We start from the raw sequence: 22,902 nt of genomic DNA, 5'->3' as shown, positions 1-22,902 counted from the left end.
AATGTTTAATCAAGAGTCCATTGGACAGGAGCAGGAGAAAACAAAGCTTGCACCATCTCCCATGTGAAAGCCCTTTAGACTTTTGAGGATGGCTGTCGTATATCCTCTCAGTCTCAACTTATCCAGGCTAAACATTTCCAATTCAACCATTCCTCAAAAGGTTTGGTTTCCTGCACATATTCCAGCTCCTGCTCCTGCACATATTCCAGCTTGTCTGTATCACATATTCCAGCTTGTCTGTATCCTTAAATTGCAGCACACAGAACTAGACACAGAAGACCAAGACACAATAGAGCAGTACCAGTGCTATTTTTCTAGAAGGTGCCATGAACTACCTGGATGAAGGGATGCTCATAAAACTTGCTGATGACTTCAAAATGGGATGAGCATCCCTTCAACTCCTTCATCCAAGTAGCTCCGTAAAGACGTTGAACAAGACAGAACCCTGCACCCCACGTGTTTGTGCTATTAATATCCATTTCAACACATAACAAATGCTGTATTGTTTTTAACACTTGACTGGAAGCCGCCCAGAGTGGCTGGGGTAACTCGGTCAGATGGGCGGGGTATAAATAATAAATTATTATTATTATTATAGCAAATATGTTCTCTTCCACTCTTCCATTTTATTGATAACAGATTTGAATTCAGGTGTGAATGGATCATCTTTGTGATTTTTTGTATCATTTCTATTGATAAAAAATGCTATATAATACTTTCAAAAATCTGATTTGTATTGAACAAGTACTTTGTCCTGAATATCCCACCAATGGAAAATATCAAGGGGGGTGGAATTCCTACTTTCTCACACAGTACACAATTTTATGAACCTCTACATGCCCCCATTTACCTTTTTTCTGAACTAAAAAGCCCTAAACACAACCTTTTCTCATATAGGAGTTTCCCTAGCCATCAACAGTTAGCATGATTGGGATTGGTTCAAAGATCCACACCACAGCATGTGGTCTACTGGCAAGACTCCCCTGGAACTACTATAGAGAGGAGACAGATTCGCTGGGGGGGGGTGTGTGCATGGAGAAAACCGGGACTCAAGACTTGTTATCAAGATAAGAAACTGCCAATATGGTGATACAATCAAGCTTGGTAAACACCATGCCAAATGCTCCAGTTTTTATTGGATCCCAATAAGTTCAATTTTGCTATGAAGTAGCCAAGTGAAACTCAGTAAAGCTACCGATAACACAGTTTTAAAAAACCTCACTGGCAACTGAATGTAACTGAAACACATTACATATTACTTGATATACAAAGCTTAATAGAAATGAAATGAAAATAAATTAAATGAAAAAAATTGAAATGAAAATTGTAAATGCTATTAAATAGAATTATGAATGATACAAAATTCATATAGAAAATGGAAACAATGGATATGATTGGCATATGGGTTAAAAAGTAGCATTCAAAGTAAATAATGCAACTCCTACACCTGCAGCAAATCTAGTTGTGAAATAATTTAAAGTTCCTAGCATATTAGAGCAGTAAAAAATTCACTTACCGAACGTAGACCAGGCCCTGTCCTTACCACAGGCAACGGACACAAAGCAAGGCAGATATCAGCAAGAAGAAAGAAAAATACAGCGATGTCACCTCCTTCGCTCCAAAAAAGTTAAAGGAAGAGCGCAAGAGCTGGGTTGCTTTTTAATTGTTGAGCAGGCGGAGCAGGAGGATTGGACCTTCCCACCAGTTGCTCTATTCATAGGGGTGGACCAACATAAAACCCATATGAATGAGCTAAGGGCAACCTGGTTGTATAAGCAGTCCCCCCACGCAATAACCTTTGTGAAACTTGCAGAGTTGGCTTGCAAGAAGCGTTATGCCCCCACGTTGTTTGGGTTACATGTACGCTTTCCCACCATGCTAATCAAGCTGCACCGCCAAGCTCTTCATGAGCTTTTTATCAGAAGCAGCAAAAGTGTTCACAGATCCAAGCAGCTTTCACAGGAAAGACACAGACTGGCATAGCATAATCCATATTGATCCACCATGGCTCATCTACCGTGTGCATAAAATACACCTTAACTGCTGGTTGTGATGCATATGGAGGTCCAGCAGGGCCTGGGATTAACAGCCCTGATAACCTGTTAGGCTAAGGTCTATGGATAGCACAACCTATTGGATCAAATTGTCTCATCCATATTCATTGAGCAACACAAAAGAACATAACTACTCTCTGAAACATTTAGTATCAGAAAGTCTACATCAAAATACAAACAACCTGAAAGCTTTCAAGTGAACACATTTTACAAGGTGAAGATAAAGGTAAAAATCAAAGAATGAACACCATGAAAATGAAATAAATTACCGGATCCAGGGTCTTGGAGCCACTGGTGCCCAGTCTCACTTATGACTATATTGCCAAAAGCCCAGTTCTGGAAGCGGGATTGGTCTTAAATTATACAGAGTACATTCAGCCTGACATCTAACAAAGTGCTTGTTGCATTTTGCAAAATATTCAGATCAATCCTAACCCCATTGCAAACAATGTAATCCCAATGGACCTTTCCAAACTGCTTCTACTGGTTGACCAAGCACTGGGCAAACTGATCCTTTATTAGCTTCCAGGCCTTGTAACCCATTTGTCTTAATAGCATATCTCATACCCTTCAAGTGTCCCAATTTTCCAGGGTCACTCCCAGAATTCTGGAAGCCATCTTGGCTTCTGATTTGATCCTGGAATGTCCTTGTTTCTCCCACCAGTGATACCGCCACCAAGATTGGGGAGGAGGAGAATCTGGCGCTTCTCCCAAGCAACAGCAATGGCAGCGGGTGTGAGGGAGCACCTTGTTGCCTCTCCATGGCCACTGCTGGCTTCCTTCCTTGGGCAGCTCATAGCAGCTACTGGAGAGTGGAGGAGGAGAACAAATAACAGAACAAATAACACTAGCCCAAGGTACAAGACAAGGATGTCCTCTTTTCCCAATTTCATTCGTATTGGTCATTCATTGTATTGTATTGGTCATTCTGAGAGGCAGGCAGAGGACAGGGCTGCCCTAGGTGGGAGAAAGGGGGAGTGGGGTGCCCCTTTCTAAAAATAATAATAAATGGTGCATGTTTCTCATTTTGTAAAGTCTGGATTAAGGTGTTTTTGCCGGACACGTGTGTGCCGTGTCCCACTGGTGTAATGAGTGTAGCATTCACCTTTCTTCTGATGGGAAATGCTTGGGGGTGGGGAGCAATAAACAAGAGATTGAGGAGGGTAAGTTGGGGAGAGTGAGAAATGTCCCTATTTTCATCTGAGGAATGTTGGAAGATATGGCAATATTTTATTGCAACTGAACCTGCAAATTCCTGTGAAGTAGGCACAATATTTGGGTCTGCCTTAGGCCATATTTCATCCAAGCAGATCAAAGGGTATGAAAAATCACCCTGTATTCACAAACCCAGTTTCAGTTGAGACATTTGGAATCCAAATTGGAAGACATTCAGAATGTGGCTACAAGGCTTGATTCTCTTCCATCTGTTTATATAGGAGGGCCCATATACTGGATGCCTCTTCTCAAGAGTCTGAGATCATGGGTTACATTCTCTCTTGTTGTCTGAAAGCCACCATAACTCAAACTGTAGAATGAGCACTAGTCTTAATCCATGTTGTCAAAGACAATTCAAGTACAGTATCCATACCCATCAACTGTTCCAATCTAAGCCGGGCATTCAATTTTTTGATTCTGTACTTTCAGCATGCTACCCAACAATGTGTGCGGTTCTGACCTCATGCGAGACCATGGAGCCTGAAAACACACATTTTGGGGCAAAACGTGCAAGATTGTGATCTGATGCAAAATCAGAGAGCCTGGAAATGTGCTTTTTTGAGCATTGTAATTTTGTGTGAGGTTGCAATCTTGTGAGTTTTGCCCCAAAACACATGTTTTCTGACTTAGTGATCCCACACAGATCATCTGACTTGTGGAGGATCAGGGCTGGGAAGACACACGATCCTGTTTCTGGCATCAAGGTACCTTGTTGGAAAGTATGAAGTACCGTATCTATTTTTGGTTTTACAAGGGGACCATATATTTGATGCATGATTTCTCAAGTGGACCATAATTTTCCTTAAATATTTCCAATTTTCAAACTTGGCACAAAACTTCCTGAGGTCAGGGCAGCCTAATATTGCTGTAATATGCTTAGAATTATTTCACAACCAGATGGGCTGGAGTGAGATAGGAGTTATTTCGTTTACTTTAGTGGCTTTGTCAATGCTACTTTTAAATTCATTTGCCAGTCATATCCAGCTACTACCTAATTAATAATATTATCCTTTACCCTATTTTGTATCAATTTCTTTCCATTCAATTTTATATGTTTCCATTTTGCATGTAAATTATATGATTCTATTTTGTATCATTTCCATTAATCTTGGGATATTAATAAGCCAAGTAATTCATTTCAGTTATATTCAGTAGTCTGTTTCGGGTGTGTGTGTGGGTGGCTGTAGGTAAGCTTTACTCCCCATTCAACTAGGGAACTACAGAACCCTTACTCCTGCCCTAAATATTTAGCTTCTGTATCACCTCGCCCACCATTTTCTATCCTCTTTTGCCAATCATTTTTATTGATATTCTATAATTTTTAACAAATTGTCACAAAATTAATACAAATTCAATATACTGTATTTTTCGCCCTATAGGACGTACTTTTCCCCCTCCAAAAATGAAGGGGAAATCTGCGTGCGTCCTATGGGGCGAGCGCAGGCTTTTGCTGAAGCTTGGAGAGTGAGAGGGGTCGGGAAGCTATCAGCAAGCCTGGGGAGCCCGCGGGAGTTCCCGCAGGGCTCCATAGGCTGCGGATAGCAGCCTGCCGCCCGGAGCGCGGGGCACACTGAAGCCGCGGCTGGGGGGGGATAATTTTTTTCTTTATTCCCCCCCCCCAAAAAAACTAGGTGCATCCTATGGGCCGGTGCGTCCTATAGGGCGAAAAATACGGTAAATTTAAAAGTTGACTTTCTACCCACCCCATATGTCCCCTCTATTTTCCTTCCCCATTTGCTGCTCTCAATAATATAACTTTTCCAACCATCATTTCATTCATCCCTTTTCCCTACACATCACCTGTTCAGTTACCAATTTCTGCTATAGCTTTTATACATTGTTATAACATGTCCTCAAAATAGTCAAGTAGAGTAAATCCTCTTCTATATATCTATAATAGCCATTCAATCAATTTTCAAACATTTCCTTCTGATACATCTTGAGTAACACTTTGCCTGGGGGGGGGGGGAACAGACCTTGCTTCCTCACTGACGACATACACATATTCCTCCTTAAACTGGCCTTGAACATTGCTATCGGACATCTGGCCCCAGTAATGAACAACTCAGCTTCTGGCCCTAGTAGTTAACAAGTCAGCCTCCCAGGTGCAGTATGCAGAGAGTGAAAATGAAACCTCTGGAATTTTTTTGGTTTATATAATAGACATTCTCCCTCTCTAACGCTGCCAGTTTCCCAGCTTCACCAGCCCTTCACATTTCACCATATTTTATCAATTTGACACACAACAAGTTCATTAATAAAGAAACACAATCCATATCTCTTCTTTTCTGTCTGAAAGTCTCAGAAGTCGTCAACACACTGTGGTCCATCCTGTCCCGTTCACTGTTCTTATTTCCAACTTCAAGCTTCAAAGAGGGAGGTTGGTGTAATCTCAACAAAATCCCTGTCTCCTCTCCATCCTCCCCCTCCCCAACTGATTAATTTTCCTGCAGTCCGGCCTTCCAATCCTCAGTTCCATTAGTCCTTAGTTATAAAATAAATGCAACGCAAGGAGTATCTTTAAAGTCCACTCTTCCCAAAAATTTTGCATTCCATTGCTTTAGGGGAGGGTAGATAACGCAGATCCCCCCCCCAAAAAAAACCCCATTACTTACAACATTGACTTCCTTTCCCCTCCAGCATAAATCAGGACCTTTTTAGCAGGTTGCCTCTTCACTTGCCAATTATGTCCAAATTCAAAGGTATTCCAGAGTTTACCATGATAGCTTGCTGGGGCTGTCCTTGGACGCAGCAATTAAACCCAGCTCCCTTACCTTTTCATCTGGGGGATGGTGATTTCCATCCCCATTCACACACACACAAAAAAGCATTAACAGACGACCGTGGATTGTGCCCTTTTGATACCCTCGAAATGTTAGGGAAGACATGCTCCTAACCCAGTGCTTTTTTTATTTAGAAAAAAAATGTTTAGGGGTACTCTCACTTTCCAACTCATATTGAAATACTGCCCCTCAACGAGGCCAAACTTAGATTCACAAATGTATCTATATCTGTATCATCTATCTACTTATGCATGTGCATAAACTAATTTTAAGTGTACTTTCCTTACAGGATGGGGGTTGATCTAAGAGAATAAAAGTGCCCAGAGAGAGTAGGACCCACATCATTTGTTCAGAAATCCATATGTGACCAAAGACTTTTAAAGTTTGGCAACCCCTGTTTTACAGACACAAGTACACGTTGTGGGGAAAATTTGCAGAACGTTCTAAAATGACTGAGGAGCCCTCCCCGTGACTGAGCCTGTCTCCATCCAAGGTTCAATAATACCCAAAAAATAAATTATTATTATTATTATTATTATTATTATTATTATTAATACAGTGGTGCCCCACAAGACGAAATTAATTCGTTCTGCGAGTTTTTTCGTTCTACGAGTTTTTTCGTCTTGCGAAGCACCAATGTGTATTGACAGTTTCCCATAGGAATGCATTGGTGGTTTTTTAAAAAAAGGCGCAAGACGTTTCATCTTGCGAAGCAAGCCCATAGGGAAATCCGTTTTGCGAAGCAACTCAAAAAACGGAAAACTCTTTCGTCTTGCGAGTTTTTCGTATTGCGAGGCATTCGTCTTGCGGGGCACCACTGTAATGTGTTATTTATCCATATGCCTCCCATCTGACAGGGTTACCACAGCCACTCTGGGCAGCTTCCAACAAATTAAAACACAGCGAGACATCAAACAGTAAAAGCTTCCAAATACTGCTTCCCTATACTGGGCTGCCTTCAGATGTCTTCAGAAAGTCAGTTGTTTATTTCCTTGACATCTGATGGGAGGGTGTTCCACAGGGCGGGCGCCACTACCAAGAAAAAATGGATCCACTGAATACCAATTATTGCTATAGAGCAGAACATAAGACGCTTTGGACAGGAAGAGGTGGATTGGTAGGTTCATTTATTAAATAAGAAAGATGCTGCCCAAACAGATTTCTCATTTTAATGGCTGTGCTGATTAAATATTTGCTGCATCTTGATATGTATGTATTCATTGGGTGTGGCTTGTGATAAAGCCCTAATGGAGAAAGCTAGAGGTAAGAGAGCAGCCATAAAAGGCTGCACCAAACAATGGAGGACGATTCTGCAGTTGCACCTGTTTTCCATATTTATTAAAAGTTCCTAGGTGTATCTATCCTGCTGGTGCCCAATCCCATAGGGCCTTCCAGCTCTTTGACCATTCAGGTAATTCACTGGTTGATGGCCATACTTCTGGTGCTCAGGCCGAGGTACCACGGATGCCCCAGGTCTCTGAAAGGGAAAGTTAAAATATGAAAATTGGTTGATGCATTGGAAGGACTCCCTGCCCCCTCTCTAGAGCCTCCTTCCCACCAACTGCCATGTGGGATTCCAGGAGCATGAAGGAAGCAGGCAAGGATAACACCAGGCCCTTGCTACAGTTCTAGCAAGACTGTTTTCTCTCCCCCACTTCCCACAGGGCCACCTACCACCAACTGTAATTTGCAGCAGGTGGAGAGAAACACCATGTACCGTATTTTTCGCTCTATAAGACGCACCAGACCACAAGACGCACCTAGTTTTTGGAGGAGGAAAACAAGAAAAAAAATATTCTGAATCTCAGAAGCCAGAACAGCATGAGGGATCGCTGCGCAGTGAAAGCAGCAGTCTCTCTTGCTGTTCTGGCTTCTGGGATAGCTGCTCAGCCTGCATTCGCTCCATAAGACGCACACACATTTCCCCTTGCTTTTTAGGAGAGAAAAAGTGAGTCTTATAGAGCAAAAAATACGGTAACTGCTCTAGACAGACTCCTCCTCCTGCTACAGGGCCAAAATTGCTTCTGGGCATGTTCATGAGTACCATTATTTTCCCCCTTTTCCCACCAGCTTCTACTCCTGTGGATACACTTTCTTAAAGAGCCATGGAGAAGCAAAGAGTTGCAGTGGGGTTGGTGAGCATAAGACAGAAGAAAGGGAGTGGGTAGGTGGGGAAGTAGATTAAGCCCTGGGGCTGCATCCACACCATACATTTAAGGCACACACACACCCTCAGGAATTCTGGGAACTGTAGGAATTCTGGGTAATAAATGACAGCTCTTGGGTTTCTTCGTGGGGTTGGGGTAGGGATGCACTTTAAATGTATGGTTGTGCACACAGCCTAAGAATCAGGAAGAGGAAATGAGTGATGTAACAGACAGGTTACTTCTAAGGGCTCTTTCCAAATCCAGGTCCAAGCAGTGGGTTGTTTTTTCTTTTATGTTTTGTTTTCTGGTCTTTTGTTTTGTCCCACTGCTTCCCCATGAAAAAAAAACCCCTCTTTACTGCTGAATCGGAACAAACAGCAATCCACAGAAACCTCAATTGCTGTTTGTTCTGATTTAGCAGTGAATAGCAGGCTTTTCTGGGGTGGGACCAGAAAACCCCCCACAACTCGGACATAGACCTGGAAACTGTGGGTCTGTGCCCGAAAGCATGGCAAAGAAGGAAGTCTGAATAAGCCCTAAGGCTTCCTGAACACCTATGTAGTAAACCTGATACACAAAGGCTTCACATGTGCTCCATTTTCAGTTTCCTAGTGCAAATTTTATCAGTGGGATCTAGGGAATTGTGAACAGAGTTCTGTTTACAGATGGGGATTGTTCCTTTTTCCTACTGCAGCCCTGAAAAGTAACCCCTGAGGACTGGGAATGATGTGGCATCTGGTGTAGGGCATCCTTGCCCAACCAGGTGCTTTTCAGATGCTTTGGGCTGCAGCTGCCATCCTCTCAAACCATTGGCCATGCTGACTGGGGCTGGTGGTAGTTGCAGTCTAAAACATCTGGCGGCACCATGTCAGGGAAGACTAGTGTAGCGGGTTCCCACTGGAAACTGAAGAAAGAGGTCCTTCCACTCATGCAGAGAGCTCTCTCTGAATCCTGCCCCAGTAAAAACAAAACAAAAAACCCCACTCCTTGTATAACTGAGATTATTTGTACATACAGGAAATTGTTGCATGGGCATAGCAGAAAATGGGTTTATGTCCTCATAATCCACATCAGGCACCTCACTCTCCCAAGAGTTAAGCTGGCCAGCTTGGAAAGACCGACCCACAAATACATCATTTTGGTTTGGAACAGCTCTTCTCAATGGCTGGTGAGGCATCTGACTATAATAATCAAATTAAACACTTTTTTAAAAAATGCAAATATAATTTTCTTATGGGCAGATAAATGCAACAAACAGTTATGTTTCAAGATAAATATGGCACAGTAAACCATTAAGGTGCTGCAAGTCTCTGGACTCAGCTACACAGCTGCAAATAAAACATTTTAAATGTGTTGTAAAGTGCAATATACAAATGTGAGACAGTGAGCTATGCCAAATTCAATGTATTTTTCAAAACATTTTTTTAAAAAGCATTTTCACAGCGTTTTTTAAAATATGTTTGTAGATTTCACCTCTGTTACGTTTCTGCAACAGAATAACATGGCTACTTCTCTGGAATACAGATCTAGGCAAAATAACAACATGATAACCGCTTATTGTATGCACTGAATCAAAATGAATAGCCTCAGTTTTGGGACCTCAGTTTTGGCATCAGTTTAGCCCAAAGCATCCCACCTGGCTGCAGCAAAAAGAAAGATGGGAAGCAGGGCCCAGTCCGTTGGCTCAGCTGAGAGACCAGCTCCATCTAGCTTTTCCTCTCCTAAGAGGAAGTGGGGTGTAGTGGTTAAAAGCGGTAGACTAGTAAGCTGTGAACCGGGTTCATGTCTCCAGCTCCTCCACATGCAGCTGCTGCTGGGTGACCTTGGGTTAATCACACTTCTTTGAAGTCTCTCAGCCCCACCCACCTCACAGAGTGTTTGATGTGGGGGAGGAAGGGAAAGGAGAATGTTAGCCGCTTTGAGACTCCTTCGGGTAGTGATAAAGCGGGATATCAAATCCAAACTCTTCTTCTTCTCACTTAAGTGGATCCTTCATTACAAACTGGTCATTATAGAAAACTGCTAATGAACTTCTGTCTCGGTTTGCTTGTTTCCTTCTTCATCCCTTTTCCTAGTTGCGTCATATGAGCTCCTGCAGATCACAGGCACCAGCACAGCTTCTCACCTGCACTCATTCATACAAAGGTCTGAACATAGAATGAACATGCAGCCGAGGACTCTGTCTTTTGCAGGTTTTCTGTACATAGAGATGAGGTAGGCAAGCAGCTCCTATAGCAGGAGTGGGAAACCTTTTAATCTCGAGGCCCACAATGCCTTCTGGGCAAACTTCCATGGGCCTCATGGTGGTGGAGGCAAAAATCGATGCATATAAATTTTGCCTTTGTGCAGTAAGCTAGTTTCTATAAACACACACACCTATATCCTCTGTCCAGGCAAAAACACTTAAGGAAGGTACAAAACAAGGCCAGTGAGAGGTGTGGCCTGGGAGGAGGTTATATGGCCTGAACAGCTGGGAAGGTTGCAGGCAACTGGATAAATGTTTATTGGTAAGAAAAACAAACAGAAAATACGAGACTATGTGACAACTATAAGGCATGTTCTAAACTCCAGGTCCATACAAATTCTAAAATGCCTTGAAAATGATGCAGAACAATGGACTCTTCTTCCTCAGGAGAAGAAAGCTTTCAGGTAAATGGAGGGCAAATTTCAGAACAGTTCAAGATCATTTTACATTTGAAAATATATAATGGTTTCCATCATTGCCGAGCAGTGTGCACAATTTATCTTCTAGCAGGAAAAATATATCATCATTGTGAAAAAGTTTGACCAAAGGACATCATACCTGTAGTCTCCAGCATATGGTGACTGTATTTGTTCATGAGGGTAACTTTGGAGATTGTACCTGGGAAATTTAATATCATCCTATACCAAGAAAGAGAAAAAAGAAAGAAGGGGGAATTAAGCGACAAATTGACTTCTGTTTTGTTATTTTAAAATGTTTATTATGAAAAACAGATGACAAAGATGCAACCCTTAAAAACAAATATGCAATCCCCAAAATACTGAAGGCAAATAATAAGATAATATGTCTACTGTTACTCACCAGCCTTCATCAACTGTATGCCATCAAGATATGGGACCCATGCTGACTGAGGCAGATGGGAGTTACAATATAGCCTAAAAAATATCCGAAGGGCACCAAGTTGATGAAGGTTGGTATCCAGGAAGAGAAAATCAGAGTGAAATAAAGACCAGTTGCAAACACATCATGATAGAGTTAAAAACAAACCTGGTTATTGTACCTTGTCCTTCCTATATTTCTTATTGCAAAAACTCAGAAAATACTGCCATCATTCTACACATAAATGATTAAAGTTTCTGTTCCTTAACTGTATATCGGGAGTGGAGAACCTGCAGCTCCTAACTCCTCTTGGCCCCAGCCAGGTGACTAACGGTCAAAGATAATATTAGTTGTAGCACAGCATCTGTTGGGCTACAGGTTCTCCATCCTTGCTGTATAGGAATGAATGAAAGAATCAGTGGCTTTCTCTCCCACAGAAGAAATAGAAGTGGTAAGAGCTGTTTGACTGTGGGACCAGTTACCAGTGTCCCTTACTGGAGGTCTTCAAGCAGGGGCTGTACAAGCATTGGTCAGTGATGCTCTAGCTAAGGATTTCCTGCATTGAGCACAAGGTGTTGTTGTTGTGGTTGTGGTTCTAAAAAAACTGTATGATACCAAACCATAACAGGGCCACCTATCTGCAGAAATGAACTTATTTCCTTGTCAAGCACACTCCCAGCTTAGCTTCCAAACTATCCCTATAGCATATTTGGCTGGCAGATTTTCTAATAAGATTTTTTCCCCCTGCACTTTATTCTTTTGTCCTTTACAATACCTATCAGGTGTGACATTTCTTCTAGCCTTTTAGACCTTCTTAGAAGGCAAACGAGACATTTTCTAGATAAGATGTCTGCTGCCTGATGTAAACAAGTTAATTAGCTGCAGGATAGCTTTATCCTGTTAGAGGCACCTTTCAGATCAGTGCTAAATGTTAAGTGAAGTTTTGAGTGAAGTCCATGCTTTAAATGCTATTTATTTGTATTATTGAGGTTTATCTGTTTTATGCGATGAATAATCCTTCCCCTGTGCTTTACATATATGTGTTTTATGCTTATGCTGTAATGGCCATTGACTGCAAAGAGTAACAAAACTTGAACTGGACTCTTGGCACTGCAGCAGCTATTCGTTGCTGCAGATTCCTCCTCTGACCCCACCAGGAGTCTTCTAGGCCTGGTTGGGATAAAGGAGGACAATCATATTGCAGCTTCTAAGCAAACAAAGTCCATTTGATGTCAGCTAATGCAAATGCCCTAATCTCATCTTACATATCAGACATCCATTGTAAATGTCAATTGCAGAGTGGATAGGGGAAGAACGCCTTTCAGAAAAGGCTGCCAGCTATTTACAAAAAATAATGCAAAACCCAGGAGCATTTCAAAAATAAACAATGCCATCCACTGAATTAAACAAAGCACCCCTTTTACCACAATTAAATTCCAAGTCCATAATAAGCAAGCAAGGAAGCAAGCAAGCAAGCAAACAAACAAACAAACAAAATATTTTACCTGTCTTCCTTGTGAATAAGAGGAAGATCTCAACCTATTGGCCAGTTTAGGAGCATATTCTGAATGATGCTGTGGTTCAGGTCTCAGCTGCCTTGCCTGAGTACTGAAAATATATAGAAGTCAAAAGAATGTGAGCCCTCAATTCATTCCTTCCTTCTTCCTTCGTTCCTTCCACATACATATAGAAATTTAGTATACTGCTGGCGAGGAGGGGTGAGAAGAGGAACAGCCTGCCCCATTTCACCACCTGAGGCAAAATGGGAATGTGCTGTGCCCTGCCCCCACTTCTACCACTGCCAGAATACCCACTCCTTTCTCAGTGGGGTGTTCGTCTAAGCATTGTCACTTGTCTTCTATGTACAGGGGGCAGCTGTGCACAGGTGAGAGGAGGGCATTCTAGCACCTGTGGAAACAGTGGGGCAGGTGAGGTACCACCACTTGCATTTCCTCCTTTTTTAAAAAACAAAGTAATAAGAATAAATAAAAATGTGCACCCCACACCTGAGACCATTCTCTTGTAACTATCCAACCTCCCAAAATTTCAACACCTATTGCGATTGCCATAGGGCTTTAAAGGTCAGCACCAACACTTTGAATTGTGCTCGGAAACATACTGGGAGCCAATGTAGGTCTTTCAAGACCGGTGTTATATGGTCTCGGCGGCCGCTCCCAGTCACCAGTCTAGCTGCCGCATTCTGGATTAGTTGTAGTTTCTGGGTCACCTTCAAAGGTAGCCCCACACAGAGCGCATTGCAGTAGTCCAAACGAGAGAAATTCATATTTCAGTTCGAGAAGTGTGAAGTCCATTGTTCTCCATTAAAATACAAACAGCACCTAATTTCTCCTTGATTTCTACTTGGGATCAAACTAGGTAAGTGTGCATAGACTTGCAGCCTACATGGATGTTCATTTGGGAAATAAAAGATTTCCACTGCAATATATACTGACTCACCGGCTTCGCTTGGCTTGTTTCTCTGGCTTGTCCTTGCAATACCGGATCCACTGTGTTGTGACAGCAGCTGCAAAAGACAGAGCCACTGCGGGGAAAACCACGACTAAAATCAAGTCCAAAGTGCTCCAAAGCTCCTCACATTTGACACCCATGTACCAGTAATTTTTCCAGCCATTTTGGTAGGAAGGGCACCTGTGGATGGAATCAAGCAAAGCAACATCAAAATAGTTTGCATCAACCCCCTAATAGTATGATTACAACCCATCGTAATGCTTTTGTGCTGGGGTGCTATCCAGTGACGTGTGGTCAAATTGGGCAGGGCTGCAATTTTTAGCCTTGCTGTTTTCCTCACAATGGAACTTGTTTGTCCACGGACTGCTTGCTAGGGCCATGTGGCCAGTATGACTAAAGCGCTACTGGCACATGAAGGACCGTGATGAGTGCCAGAGTCCAAGGAAACACCGTTTACCTTCCCGCCGCAGCGGTACCTATTTATCTATTTGCACTGGTGTGCTTTCAAACTGATAGGTTGGCAGAAGTTGGGACAGAGCAATGGGAGCTCACCCTGCCACACAGATTTGAACTGCTGACCACAGAGCCACCTGGCTGACCAGTTCGTGGTTTAGACCACAGCACCACCCGCGTCCCTAATGGAACTTGTACAGCACTTTAGGAAAGTGTGCCATCTTACACATGCAAAGGGCCAGGGGTAAAATGTAGGGTTGCCAAAAATTCTCTTTTTCCAGGACATGTCCTCTTTTTCAGGGGGAAAATTTCTGTCTGGTTGGATTTTTTAAATTTGCCCAAATGTCTAAGGGTGCAGGAAAGGGGTACTTTTTGTTTTACACACGTAGTACTAGACAAGCAAGTGCAAAACATATACATACTGTGTGACTTCTGCATGATGCAGGAAAGGACCAGGTTTTTGCTTTTGTATATTTTGAAGGGACATTGTAGAATGCGTCTGCTCCCACACAGAGTGTATGTGCAATGAACTTTTTCATAGGGAAACAGAGCCAGAGGTGCAACCTTGGGAGGGGCATGGGAGGGGCAGCATCATGTGTGCAACATTCTGATGTCCTGACAGATGGGCTTTGGGAAGATGGCAGGACAGATCTTGGACACATTGGAGCCTTGCACCTTCCTGCCTAAGCCAGGTAGAAGCTTCCTGCGCTTTGGGAAGGAGGCACCAGGGGAACATTTAGAGGACTAGCCTCGTCCCCTTAGGCCAAAGGCCACATGTCACTGCCTGCAACCCCTCTCCCCACCCCACCCAACCCCAGGCACGAGTGCTCTTTTTTGCTGTTCACTATATGGCAACCCTAGAACTCAAATGGACTCTCTCTCTCTCTCTCTCTCTCTCTCTCTCTCTCTCTCTCTGAACCTTCGGATTCTTCCCATGCTACACCCTCTTTTCACAGACCACACCCTTCTCGGCTTCTTATGCCTGGTTGGAAAGTGTCCTTGAGCTAGGACAGCGCCTTTTGCATGCTCGGATAGAGAGTAGTGGAAATGTGGGGAATGTCGCAGCCTCTGACATTTGCACAGCTGGGGTGTCGCCTACTGTAGAAAGTTAAGTCATATCCATGGCCCCACTCACTGTAGAATCTGGCTTCTTTCTCCACTGGCATGCAACCCCCTGAAAGTTGCTTATGGTGGAATGTGGCTTGGGTTGAAAAAGTTCCCCACCATGGCTTAAGCACATGGTGCCTGTGTAGACATGGCAGTTGGTGCAGTGGAGCTGCACCACTCATTTGACCTCTTTCTGGCTGCACTGATGCTGCATACCAGGATGGAAAGGCAATGGGAGAAAGCTAATTCAGCACAGCTGCTGCACATCTATTCCATGTCATCCTTGCTACAAGCCTTTCTCTCCCCACCACCCCTGTCGTAATATGCAGCAGTGAGGCGGACAGAGGGAGGTCAAGTGCCCAACCATTGTCTTTCCTCACAAAGCTCAACCAAACCCTAAAAGGAAGGAAAGTAACTTACTTGCAAAAGGGAATTTGATCTTTACAAGCACAGGCAACTCCTTCTGGGCAGAAATCATTTGTGCTGCCTGGACAATCGTCAAAGTCAGCCACACCGGAACAATTGGCTGAAAACAGTGGGGAGAGAGTTGAGCTGCATAGCAATGTCATATTGACCATAATTTAAGATATCCATAGATATAATTTGTGAGCACATTGTAATGATGTGCTGCTTTGTCTCAGGGACCCTGCGGACCTGAGTTGTTTTGCAGGGGTATTCAACATGCCACTTGGCCTATCGCTCAATATCCAAAAAAACCCAAAAGTGCTGCACCGACAAGCACAAAACAACCCCTCTGCAACACCACAATTCCAACTTAATGGTGTAATGTTGGAAAAAGTTGACCACTTTTCCTACCTAGGCAGTTATCTTTCCACAAGAGCCAACATTGATGCCAAAATCCAGCATCAACTGAGCTCTGCGAACACAGCTTTCTCCTGATAGAAGTGCAGAATGTTTGAGGACTATTCAGAGGGAAACCAAAATGCTGGTAACAAGCCATTGTACCACCAACTTTACTGGACGCTTGTGAAACATGAACCTTTTATAAATGCCAGCTCCTTGAAGGATTCCATCCGAAATTTTTTACAGATCACTTGGGAAGACAGATGAACTAAAGCCTGTGTACTGGATGAAGCAAAGATCACCAGTGTCAAAGCAATGATTCTTCAACATCAACTTTGTTAGACTGGTCATGTTGTTCTGGTGCCTGATTATCGTTTTCCAAAGCAACTACTCCATTCCCAACTTAAGAATGGAAAGCAAAATACCGGTGGACAACAAAAGATAACTGGGAAACTCTGCGAGTGCTGTGATGGAGAACAGCCTTCAACAAAGGTGTCATAGACTTTGAAGAAGCATGAACTCAGGACGCAAAGGAGAAATGTGCCAAGAGGAAGGCACACTTGGCAAATCCACACCATGATCAATTCCTGTCCAGAAACCTATGTCCCCACTGTGGAAGGATGTGTGGATCCAGAATTGGCCTCCACAGTCACTTGCGGACTCACTGTTAAGACTGTGTTCATGAAAGACAATCTTACTTGGCTACAAGTGATTGCCAAAGAAGCAGAAACGGGTATTCAACATGCCACCAGTGCAAGAACAGTGCATTAGTGGTGGATTTTTATAGGACCACCAACATTTCATCCTGCTTTATTATTTATCATCAGTATTATTATTATTTGATATAAACAAATACACCTGCCCCGATGCATGAAGCACCTTTGCTCCCTGCTTCATACGAGCACAATTAAACCAGGGAGCCTCTAATTAACAATACCTATTTCATCTAAACTGAGAAATTATGGATGGTATTTAACTTTTATTCAGAGCAGACCTGCTGAAATTAAAATAACCTAACTTTCAGGTAGTCATATCCATTCATTTTAACCGGACTAATCCCAGTAAAACTTGGTTGAGTACCACCCAATGGGTGCTACCTAGGGTGGTCTGCTGCCATATGCAACCACATCACTCTGGAAAGGTAGGTCTCTGCTGCTTGCTGGGAGGGACGAGACAACAAGGAGGCTGGTACAGTGAAAACTTGCCTGCAGAGCTGATCCAACTCTCCTGCCAGTGCATTTGCACTACTCTGATGCAAAGATACACAAAGGTATACCTCCTAAAATTACTTCTGTTGTTCTGTTTTTGATTATTATTACTACTACTACTACTACTACTATTACTATTTGCCTGACCTACACCATAAGGTGTGAGGGTGAGTTACAACCACACAAAAAGATTTTAAACCAGTTAAAACAAATTACAATCAGAAGAATGGGGGCTGGGGGGGGGGTTAAGAACAGGCCAAGGTAAAGAGATGTATCTATAGCATATGAGAAAACGTATACCAGTAAACACCTGAGAGCAGATCAGAAGCCTGTGACCTCCTTTGCATCTGGTTAATAATCATCATCATCATCCAGCTCCGGAATTACTGGCAGGGACCACTGTTGTTGATAGGGTGACCATTAACACATTATCATAAAAGAGGACACAGAACTGCATGACATCTCTGTGTGCTATTTTATATGTATGGATGCACACTTATGACTAATGCAGAGAAGACTATGATCAGGTAACCTGAGTGCTGCTCTTTCTGCCCTTTAGATGCTAATGGCTGATGGAAAACCTTAAAGTACCTCCCTTCCTAGGGTTATTAGGGGAAGAGCTGTGGCTCAGTGGTAGAGCCTCTGCTTTACATGTAGAAAGTCCCAGGTTCAGTTCCCGCCAGCATGTCCAGGAAGAGCTGGGAGATCCTTTCAAATAAAAGCCAACTCCTGTTTTTCCTTTGAATGTTCTCTTTCAGCAAGCTAGTTTAGGGAGCTTTCTAACTGTTGCTATTGCTAGTCAGAAAAACATAAGAACGTAAGATGATTCCAGCTGGATGAAGCCAAATACTTACCTAGTCCAGTATCCTCGTCCCACAAGTGACCAAACAGATGCCTAGAGGAAGCCCTGGTTGATCTCTTGCACACCATCTAGAGATCTTCCAGTACACCCTTATCTATGTCTGTCATGCCTACCCCTGCCTGACGGCACAATTCTACCCATATTTCTTCAGAGGTAAGTCCCATTGTGCTCAATGGGACGTATCCCCAAGTCCAGGGGCAGAGAACTTGTGGCCCTTTCATACGTTGCTGGATTTTCATCAGGTCCAGCCAGAATGGCCAATAGCCTAGGATATTGGGAGATGCAGTCTAGCATCCTTTGAAGGGTTGCACAGATCCCCAGCCCTGCCCTGAAATCATAACCTAACTTACTGCAGATTAATATTGGACTCCTTAAGTTCAGGCCCCATGTGCACCACATGTTTAAAGCAGTGTTATACCACTTTAAGAAGAAGAGTTTGGATTTGATATCCAGCTTTATCACTACCCGAAGGAGTCTCAAAGCGGCTAAAATTCTCCTTTCCCTTCCTCCCCCACATCAAACACTCTGTGAGGTGAGTGGGGCTGAGAGACTTCAGAGAAGTGTGACTAGCCCAAGGTAACCCAGGAGCTGCATGTGGAGGAGCAGGGAAGCGAACCCGGTTCACCAGATTACGAGTCCACCACTCTTAACTACTACACCACACTGGCTCCCAGTCATGCCATCCCCCAAAGAACCCTGAGAACTGTAGTTTGTTATTGGTGCTGAGGAAGACTCTTATTCTATTTACAAAGCTACAATTCCCAGAGCAGTTTAACAACTAATCGCTTTTCCCTGGAAACTCTGGAAACTGTAGCTCAGTCAGGATTGCGTTTTGCACCTATGGGGATCTTGTTTAGCTAGGTCTCATCTATAACCAGCCCCAAATGTTTCTTACGATCTGCAGCTTCCGTCGTCAGCCAACTCTTGGACAACACGGCCAGGAGAAGGAAGAGAGCACCAGAGGTTAACATGGTGGGATGCTGTTTGGAACAAGAGTTAATCCTCTTCTCTGGGACTCTCCTGCCCATCTGAGATTCTCCTTCAGTTTTGATTTCTTGTTCTTCTTCTTACTCCTTATAGCAGACCAAAGGTCCTGGATTTTGAACTTGTTTTACAGCAGCCTTCTTGTAAGCAATTACTAATTAACTTTTCTAAGGTAAACCTATTTGGATCCATTTTTTTATTTTTTAAAAATTACAAAAGAAATAAAATATTTATAAATATATATACAATTCCATAATACCACACATCCATACACGCAAAGTCAATGGTGGTTAAAGGAGCACTACATAACTTAATAGCTATCCTTGGTTACTATTCTATTTTGAGCAGGAGATCAGATTGTATGAGTGAAAATAATATATGAACATTGAACATTGTCCTGGAGTTTTAGTTTTATATTGCAGTTATCTCTCTCTCTCTCTCTCCTAATATATAAAACACATCCTCTAATAGCTCTTTTATAGCATACAAAATAAATCAACAATGCTATATTCAGTGTTTTTTTTCTGGGGGGACACATACCCCTAAACATTTTGTGAATCTAAGTTTGGCCTCATTGAGGGGCAGTATTTCAATATGTGTAGGAAAATGAGAGTATCGCTAATCATTATTATTATTATTAGAAAAAAAGCACTGGGTAAGGGGCATGTATCCCCTAACATTTCGAGGAGGGTATCAAAAGGGCACAATCCATGGTTGTCCATTAATGCTTTTTTGTGTGTGTGAGCGGGGATGGAAATCCCCATCTCCCAGATGAAAAGTTAAGGGCGCTGGGTTTAATTGCTGCGTCCAAGGACAGCCCCAGCAGGCTACCATGGTAAACTCTGGAATACCTTTGAATTTGGACATAATTGGCAAGTGAAGAGGCAACCTGCTAAAAAGGTCCTGATTTATGCTGGAGGGGAAAGGAAGTCAATGTTGTAAGTAATGGGTTTTTTTTTGGGGGGGATCTGTGTTATCTACCCTCCCCTAAAGCAATGGAATGCAAACTTTTTGGGAAGAGTGGACTTTAAAGATACTCCTTGCGTTGCATTTATTTTATAACTAAGGACTAATGGAGCTGAGGATTGGCAGGATGGACTGCAGGAAAATTAATCAGTTGGGAGGGGGAGGATGGAGAGGAGACAGGGATTTTGTTGAGATTACACCAGCCTCCCTCTCTGAAGCCTGAAGTTGGAAATAAGAACAGTGAATGGGACAGGATGGACCACAGTGTGTTGACGGCTTCTGAGACTTTCAGGCAGGAAAGAAGAGATATGGATTGTGTTTCTTTATTAATGAACTTGTTGTGTGTCAAATTGAGGATAAAATATGGCGAAATGTGAAGGGTTGGCGACGCTGGGAAACTGGCAGCGTTAGAGGGGGAGAATGTCTATTATATAAACCAAAAAAATTCTAGAGGTTTCATTTTCGCTCTCTGCATACTGCACCTCTGCATACTGGGGCCAGAGGCTGAGTTGTTCATTACTGGGGCCAGATGTCCAATAGCAATGTTCAAGGCCAGTTTAAGGAGGAATATGTGTATGTCGTCAGTGAGGAAGCAAGGTCTGTTTTTTCCCCCAGGCAAAGTGTTACTCAAGATGTATAAGAAGGAAATGTCTGAAAATTGATGAATGGCTATTATAGATAGATAGAAGAGGATTTATTCTACTTGACTATTTTGAGGACATGTTATAACAATGTATAAAAGCTATAGCAGAAATTGGTAACTGAACAGGTGATGTGTAGGGAGAAGGGATGAATGAAATGGTAGTTGGAAAAGTTATATTATTGAGAGCAGCAAATGAGGAAGGAAAATAGAGGGGACATATGGGGTGGGTAGAAAGACAACTTTTAAATTTATATTGAATTTGTATTAATTTCGTGACAATTTGTTAAAAATTATGGAATATCAATAAAAATAATTGGCAAAAGAGGAGAAAGAAAGGTTGGGCGAGGTGATACAGATGCTAAATATTTAGAACAGGAGTAAGGGTTCTGTAGTTCTCTAGTAGAATGGGGAGTAAAGCTTACCTACAGCCACACACCCAGAAAAGACTAATGAATGTAACTGAAATGAATTACTTGGCTTATTAATATCCCAAGATTAATGGAATGGATACTAAATAGAATCATATAATTTACATGCAAAATGGAAAAATATAGAATTGAACAGATAGAGATTGATTACAAAATTGGGTAAAGGATAATATTATTAATTAAGTAGTGGCTGGATATGACTACCAAATGAATTTAAGAGTAGCATTGACAAAGCAACTAAAGTAAACGAAATAACTCCTATCTCCCTCCAGCCCATCTGGAGCATATTACAGCAATATTAGGCTGCCCTGACCTCAGGAACTGCAAAGGAAATGGTGTGGGATCCAGGAACAGAAATAGCAATGGCCAGGTGGAATTCTTAACCCATGGACCCCTTTGCCCTATTTTATTAAATTTGTATATCTCCCTGTTAGTAAATCAGTCCACCGAAGCTGCATTTTGTAATTGGTACAATTCACATGACTATCTTGAGAGAGTGTGAGAACAGGAAGAAACAGTCTTATCTCTTCCAGCTGCATATGTTCTTTTGTAACTGTGCTTTTGCTTTTACAGTCCCCGTTTGTTCTCAGAGCTGAAGAGAACGGTAACCATTATGCATTTCTCTGTGTATAGTCTGTAAATAAATAGTAGATTAGTTCTACGGTGTCTCCTGCTTATTACTATACAAAGTCAGGAGATTAGTGTGCATAAATCATTATGATGTGTGTCACTGGAGCATCTGGAGTAGAAGGCAGTAGCTTTTCCAGAACCACGCTCACCGAAGGACAGCTGGAGGAATGGGGGGGGGCTGCCGATACCCCAGGGCATTTTCTAACTCTCCCTTCATTATAAGATCTCAGGGCAGTACACAGAATAAAATGCAGGATAAAGGTAAAGGGTCCCCTGACCATTAGGTCCAGTTGCGGACGACTCTGGGGTTGCGGCGCTCATTTCGCTTTACTGGCTGAGGGAGCCAGCATTTATCCGCAGACAGCTTCCAGGTCATGTGGCCAACATGGCTAAGCTGCTTCTGGTGAATCAGAGCAGCGCACGGAAATGCTGTTTACCTTCCTGCTGGAGCGGTATCTATTTATCTACTTGCAATTTGATGTGCTTTCGAACTGCTAGGTTGGCAGGAGCTGGGACCGAGCAGCAGGAGCTCACCCCGTTGCAGGAATTTCAACCGCTAACCTTCTGACCGGCAAGCCCTAGGCTCTGTGGTTTAGACCACAGCGCCACCCGTGTCCCAAAATGCAGGAAAAAAACAAGTAATTTAAGTAAAACAAACAACAGCAATTTCCACTCCCGTTTCTGTTTCTTTTAGAATTCTCTGGCATCCCTTATCTTAATCTTGAAGAAGTAAAATCAGGCACAGTGCTAAAGTAACATATTATTGACTACACAGATTTTCCATGGACCACCTGAGCAGAGCTCACAAGCCACTGGTGGTTTGTGGACCACTGTTTGAGAACCTCTGCCTTAGGTGACTGCAAGAGTGAGGGTGGGCCTAAATATCACCCATAAGGATTTTTGAACATGGAAAGCTATGATAATAGTTGACCCACCTCTGTGTTGTTTCTTTGAGTCCCTCTCTTTCCTACCTGTGCAAAGCAATTCACTAAAGGGGAGGAGATTAGGGGAGGTAGAGAATTGTGACACTGATCCCATTGTGACTCTTCATATGATCCACATATGCT

The 22,902-nt window shown here is 42.7% G+C and overlaps 1 protein-coding gene and 1 long non-coding RNA gene across 4 annotated transcripts; one reads left to right on the top strand and one right to left on the bottom strand.

Moving 5' to 3' along the window:
• Positions 1-7,162: 7,162 nt before the first annotated feature.
• Positions 7,163-22,888, bottom strand: LOC310669608 (uncharacterized protein). Of its 3 annotated transcripts, none has more exons than XM_083423994.1 (7): positions 22,771-22,888; positions 15,731-15,836; positions 13,739-13,930; positions 12,787-12,889; positions 11,003-11,082; positions 9,215-9,380; positions 7,163-7,529 (listed from the first exon to the last, which is right to left on the bottom strand). In XM_083423994.1, the coding sequence occupies exons 1-7, from the start codon at positions 22,871-22,873 to the stop codon at positions 7,401-7,403; spliced, it is 879 nt and encodes a 292-aa protein (XP_083280120.1). In that variant the 5' UTR covers positions 22,874-22,888; the 3' UTR covers positions 7,163-7,400. The 3 variants fall into 3 exon arrangements, with proteins under 3 accessions (XP_083280120.1, XP_083280119.1, XP_083280121.1); XM_083423993.1 differs by lacking the exon at positions 22,771-22,888 and adding an exon at positions 19,080-19,277; XM_083423995.1 differs by lacking the exon at positions 22,771-22,888 and adding an exon at positions 17,633-18,503.
• Positions 7,536-8,477, top strand: LOC310669786. Its single transcript, XR_014507388.1, has 2 exons — positions 7,536-7,765; positions 8,044-8,477. It is a non-coding gene; the product is annotated as an uncharacterized lncRNA (long non-coding RNA).
• Positions 22,889-22,902: the final 14 nt, after the last annotated feature.

The sequence above is a fragment of the Podarcis tiliguerta genome (genome assembly GCF_965153285.1).
Source record: "Podarcis tiliguerta genome assembly, chromosome: Z".
Classification (NCBI taxonomy): Eukaryota; Metazoa; Chordata; class Lepidosauria; order Squamata; family Lacertidae; genus Podarcis; species Podarcis tiliguerta.
The sequence above is the reverse complement of the archived record's forward strand: the minus strand, read 5'-3'. Positions and strand labels throughout refer to the sequence as shown.